The following is a 6,000-nucleotide window of genomic DNA, read 5'->3' on the forward strand; positions in this document are numbered from 1 at the left end:
AATAATCAAAAAATAAAATTTTAGATTGATTCTCTAGGCTTACAAGTCACTCACTAAAGAAGCAACACAACAATGCTCCCTCTGCCAGCAGAGGGCTCCTAACCTAAGTAAATGAGAGCAGCAGCCCACCAGCGGCTGTACCATCAGTGCAGCAATCTCAGGAATACATTAACTTGAGTAAGAGTCAAATTCTCCACTTACCATTTGTTAGTCTATCAAATAGAAAGATATCAAAATTCCAATTTCCAACTTTTTCCAGCATACACTGAAATGAAAACCAAACATTCCTACTGTAATTTAATTTCAGTAACATTCTCTATCTTTTGTAGATAGTCCACAGGAGTTAATGGAAATGGGAAGTGGTTGATTTACTTTAAGGAATGTTAAGTATCATTCTCCCTTCAATCATGACCTTTCCAAACGGCTCCAAAACATGTCCAGAGGGATAAACTCCATTTGAAAAAAGAATTATTATTTTGTTTTCCAGTTAATAAATGTATAGGTAAGGTTAGTGTTCCCTTCGACTTATTCCTATACTCCCATGAACGGTCAAGAATTCTAATATAACTTAACATCACAGAAGTGTGGTTCATACACTGCATGGTCTAGAAACCAGATTTTTAAAATCGAATAAAAGTAAATTATAATAGCTGAACACCTGCTATATCCCAGGCACTGTTAAAAGTGCTTTACTCTTTACTCACTCTTACTCTTCATACCGACACTATCAAGCAGGCATTGTTTTCAATCCTCATTTATAGATGGGGAAAGAGGCAAAAAGTTCTAACTTGCTCAGCAAGAAAGTAACAGAGCTGGGATCTGAAGTCAGGTGGTCTGATTCTGGAACCTAGGCACCAGACACCTACACTATACTACACTCAAATTATTTGTTATTCGTTTTCTGAAAATACACTCCCAATTTATGGGTATTTATTTATATTCTTTAAATAGCCTTATAAAATAGTCAATAGCACTTAACATTAATTTTTAGGTTGATGGTTATTTCAGCCCAGTAAATAAATCCCACAACCCTAAAACTCAAACAGATATTTTTACACCATATATTTGTAACCTGAAAATTTTGTGGACTTTATTTTCAAGAAAAAATGTTTATTTTGTATCCAAAACTTCACTGTCGTATACATTTATGACCTAACAGACATAAGCAACATTAAGGTACTACTGGTTGAGATTATAATACTAACAACCAATGAAACACATAATATTCTCATTCTAAAAAGCAAAACTTGTGAACTTTTTAAAATTTAAGGAAAGCATCAGTACTTTTCCACTGATTTGTTTTATCAAACTGAGAGGCAAATTTTTTCACTTTAGTATAACCGTAGAGTGGGTACCCCGACCCTATCTACACAAACTGACAACATCTGGCCTGTAAGTATTAAGTCAAAGAATACTTTTACAAATATTAGAAACATAAGATTATTAAAAAATCCTCATTTGGTCAAAAACAACCTCAACTAACTTCCACCTTCATTAACATACTTCTTTTAAACTATATAAAGAAAACAATGCACACAATCACCGAGTTTAATTTTTAAAAAATCTAAACCTTCCACTGATACAAGAGATTATGAAAAATCATTAGACTGAAAGTCATGAGTCTTCCTGTGCTGCGTTTACTTCTAACCAGCTGGGGGAGCTCAACCAAGTTCCTTATACTATTTAGGCCATAGTGTTCTTTTTTTTTTTTTTTTTTTAAGGCCATACTGTTAAGTACAGAATACAGAAATTAGATCAGACAATCCATAATATTCTTCCCAGCGTTAAGTGTGATCTTATAGCTTAACTTTCTATTGATCTACTTACTGTTATAATAAATTGAAAACATTTTCATTATTTTAGTTACTTCAGAAATGTTCCTTGCTCTGTAATACCTAATTATAGGATGAACAGCTAGCTGCTCTAAAGGGAAAACCTGAAAAATGGGTTCAACTGATTTCACATACAAAAAAAAGGCTCTATAAATCAGTACCACATGGGAAAAACAAGCCTTCGTTAAACTTGTCTAAGAATTAATGTTTTCTTGAAAAAGCTATACACACCTTGGCTTGTCCATTATAATCATCATCTAAAATGTTTAGAGAATTCGAAACGCTGGTACCACGGAAAAAGCGTGACGATCTAAGATACCGCTGGAAACTTAGTAACCTTCTGATATTCCTTGCAGACACAGAAACTTCGATTTCAGATTGAGCTGAAATAAAAGGAGTAAAAGGTGAGTAGAGCGACTCAAAACTGTGCATACCCTATCTTTGTTGTACCCCTTCTAGTTACATACAAATATTTCTTAAAATTAATCAGCTGCCATGCCATATTTCTAGGAGAGAAGAGGTACTTTATTTGTACTTTCAATTAAAGAGCTAAGAATGAAGGGGCAAATCGCCAATTTTATCAGCATTTAGAAAGCTAATGAGGAGTGTGGTTAGATTAATCATCAGTTTTTTTTTAACTTCCTAAGAATGATTACCTTTCACTCCATCGCCTCAATACACTATACAAACACTATGAAGCAGAAAGACAAAATCTAGTTTCAAACTACCCTTCATATTGAGAAGCCAGGTCCCAAGTTATATATGAGACTTTAAGAATTAATTATTCAACTCAAACATCTCAAATCCTAATGAGGTATCATTTCAAATCTTTCCTTAAGAGAATTTTATTCAGAGGAAAAGGAGATGGAATGGAGAATAAAGTAGCTTATACCCTGTAAGAGTTCTAAAGGATAGGGATAAAAATCCTGCAAGATGAAAAACTCTAGGAAAAGAAAATGTGGTTCCACATTGGATACGGATACGTTTTCTTTCCATGAGTCTAACAGTCATGTGTCCCTGTAGTGTTAGAATGAACCAAAGTTTCTGGGGCACCAGACAAAATAAAAGACATTGGTTACAAGCTGTCTTGTAGGGCATGAATGTTATCTTTAAATTCTAGAATCTAACTAAGTTAAGTGAAATGTTCATAATACGAAACATCAAAGTGAACACTAAGGATCAACAGATCATCATCTCTCATCTTACCTTCCATTAACATCCCACTGGTGGAATGACAGGTAATCAAACACATTCTCTCTTGTGTGTCCAGTCACTAACTGTTCTATTAACCTCTATCACCCAGTGTTTTCTCATCTATAAAATAATGGCAATAATATGTAGTTCAAAGGGTGCTGGATTAAATGAGATAATATACACATGAGTCAGATATATAATAGGTATTAAATAAATGATGGCAATGTAGAGGATAATAAAATTGATGCTGATGCCACTGCTTGGAGATATGCATCTAGGTAATGATCCTAAGTTCCAAATCTGTTTATGTTGCTCTAAATAAAAATATTCACTGATCCCTCATCATTTTAAAATGAACTCCATCTTCTTGGCCTGGAAGAAAAGGCTTCATGCTCCAGGTTCTGGCTCTCTCCAGACTCAACTCAGATGACACCTTCCCTGGGAAGCACACCTGGACACCTATATACACATTCCCCATCTAGGAGAGATGGGAGGCACCTCCTCTGGGTTCTCAAGGCTACCCGTGCAGACACCTATCACACTACTTTTGATGCTGTTATTACAACTGCTTATTTATCTGTCTCCTTCAACAAATGATGACCTCCAATACAGGCACGGATTATGTTTTTTCATCTTTGTATTCCAAAGCCTAATAATAGTGCCATGTAGGTATGTATAAAATATACTGAGTAAATGAATAAATGCATACTGTTTTTGAAATACCTGATGAGTTTTGAGGTTCCCATACACTCACATAAGCAAGAAATAAGATAACGCAGTTACGTGGGTTTTTTCTCATTTTTCATCCCAGTGGATCTAAAATAGAGTATCTAGAACAACTGTGGAGTTAAATTTTTATCTTTATCAATGTAACTTACATTAAAAGGACTAGAATCAAAATGGTAATGTTATTAATATCAAGTGATTATGTCTGAACTAGAATTAGTATGTTTGAGGAAATGAGGTTAGTTTAATAAGTTCAGTGAAAGTAATGTTCCATGTGCTTTAAAAAAAAGCTATCTAGGGCTTCCCTGGTGGCGCAGTGGTTGGGAGTCCGCCTGCCAATGCACGGGACATGGGTTCGAGCCCTGGTCCAGGACGATGCCACATGCCGCAGAGCAACTGAGCCCATGCGGCACAACTACTGAGCCTGTGCTCTGGAGCCCGCAAGCCACAACTACTGAGCCCGTGTGCCTGGAGCCCGTGCTCTACAGTGGGAGAGGCCACTGCAATGAGAGGTCCATGCACCGCAACGAACAGTGGTCCCCGCTCGCTGCAGCTGGAGAAAGCCCACACGCAGCGGCAAAGACCCAGCGCAGCCAAAAATAAATAAAATGAATTAAAAAAAAAAAAAAGGTATCTCATCTAGCTCTCAACAATGTAAAAAAAAAAAACGAGTATTATTATCTTCCACTTTATACATGAGCGCACTGAATCTACAAGAGATTATATATAAGATCATACAGCCAATATAGGGTGACAACTAGATTTTTTAAAAATAAATTTATTTATTTATTTAAAAAGCACGTTCACATCTGCCATCCCATTTAATAATCACAACAGTCCTGTGAAGATGGCAAAGATTATCATCCCCACCTTAGAAACCAAAGTAGAAATGCAATACAATTAACGCATTAGAGCCAAGGCATCTAGAAAGCTTCTAAAAAATGTTGCAGAAGACACGTATTCTACTCATTATGGAAAAGCAACCTAAAAGAGTTCAAGGTCATAAGCGTGACTTCATGAGCATTCCCTTCAAGTTACTATCTTAAATCACACACAAAAGGTAACAATTTTATCACTGGCAATTCCTTTGCATCCTGTGTGTGGACACTGACAGTAGGATCACTGCTCCCAAACTGTATGTCCAAACTAATCCACCCTTGAAGTAAACTTGAGAATCTCTTTGGGAGGATAATTACATAAGGTCCAAAAAATTAATAAGCCTCATTTGAAGGGGCTCAATCCACTGTGCTAAGTCCCTACATCAACATGGCAGGATTCACACTGTCAATGGTTAAGACAGGTGGCACTGTCTGGGAGTCAGCGCTCTACCCACGAGATCACGGCTGTACCTCCCCCTGCCTTATTCCTATCTTCTAGGTGACTTCTCACAAGTCACAACTTCTCAATGTCTCATTTTCCTTAACTGAAAAAAACTAACCATAATTAGTGTCTTTTTTCCTGTTTCACAGAGCCCTGAAGTTGGGACTCATTATCAAGAGTTCTGTTTTGACCACATTAAGTTGAGCATGAATATTAGATATTAACTGAAGGCGAAAAGCTCACTAATCATAGGAACCCAATGCCTACCAGCAAGACTAATCCCACAAATAACCTATACAACAGGATAAGAAACAGACCTTCACTTAGTGATAGAACCAGCCTTAACAATTACTGATTATTTCACATACAGTCTAAGAAAGGACAGAGAACCTGCCCAAATGAAATGGCAAATCACCCAGTGAAAAGAATTTTCTTCACCTAGGGGGCCTGAGGAGCCTATACCTAAGAAGATTACATTCCAGAAAGAACTGAAAATCCCATGAGACTTTGCAGAGACGGTAATTAAAACTACCTCAAAGCTTTGCCTGAGACTTAGCATAGGACCAAAATGGGGGGAGGGGTGGTATCTGATTGTTTTTTCATTGATCTAATTTTTAATATGTACTGCACTCACATTTCAAAAATGAAAATCAAGGAGGGAAAGAAGGAGGGAGGGAGAAAAGAACACAGTGAAAAACCTTACCCCTACCCAGTTTCTGATCCAACCAAATGCCAAACTCTCCCCTAAAATGATCACCTTTTACAAGTTTTGTGGGTATCCTTTCTCAGTTTTTGGATCAAATATATGGAAACATCATTATATACTATGTTTCTACTTCTTTTACGTAAATGGCAGCATACCATATAACCTGTTCTGTATACTTTGTTTTTTAATTTATCTTAGAGCTCTTTCCCTATCAGTACACGG

General features: G+C 36.5%; 1 protein-coding gene across 2 annotated transcripts in view; it reads right to left on the reverse strand.

Moving 5' to 3' along the window:
• The window catches only part of PDE7A (phosphodiesterase 7A), a 112,192-nt gene that overhangs the window by 20,250 nt on the left and 85,942 nt on the right, over positions 1–6,000 (reverse strand). For both annotated transcript variants that reach the window (XM_007448469.1, XM_007448470.1), the window contains exons 4-5: positions 2,064–2,215; positions 202–265 (exon numbers count right to left, since the gene is read on the reverse strand). In XM_007448469.1, coding sequence (XP_007448531.1) covers positions 202–265; positions 2,064–2,215 — 216 coding nt within the window. The remainder of the gene's footprint in view (positions 1–201; positions 266–2,063; positions 2,216–6,000) is intronic.

Source organism: Lipotes vexillifer, unplaced genomic scaffold (assembly GCF_000442215.2).
Source record: "Lipotes vexillifer unplaced genomic scaffold, Lipotes_vexillifer_v1.1 scaffold815, whole genome shotgun sequence".
Classification (NCBI taxonomy): Eukaryota; Metazoa; Chordata; class Mammalia; order Artiodactyla; family Lipotidae; genus Lipotes; species Lipotes vexillifer.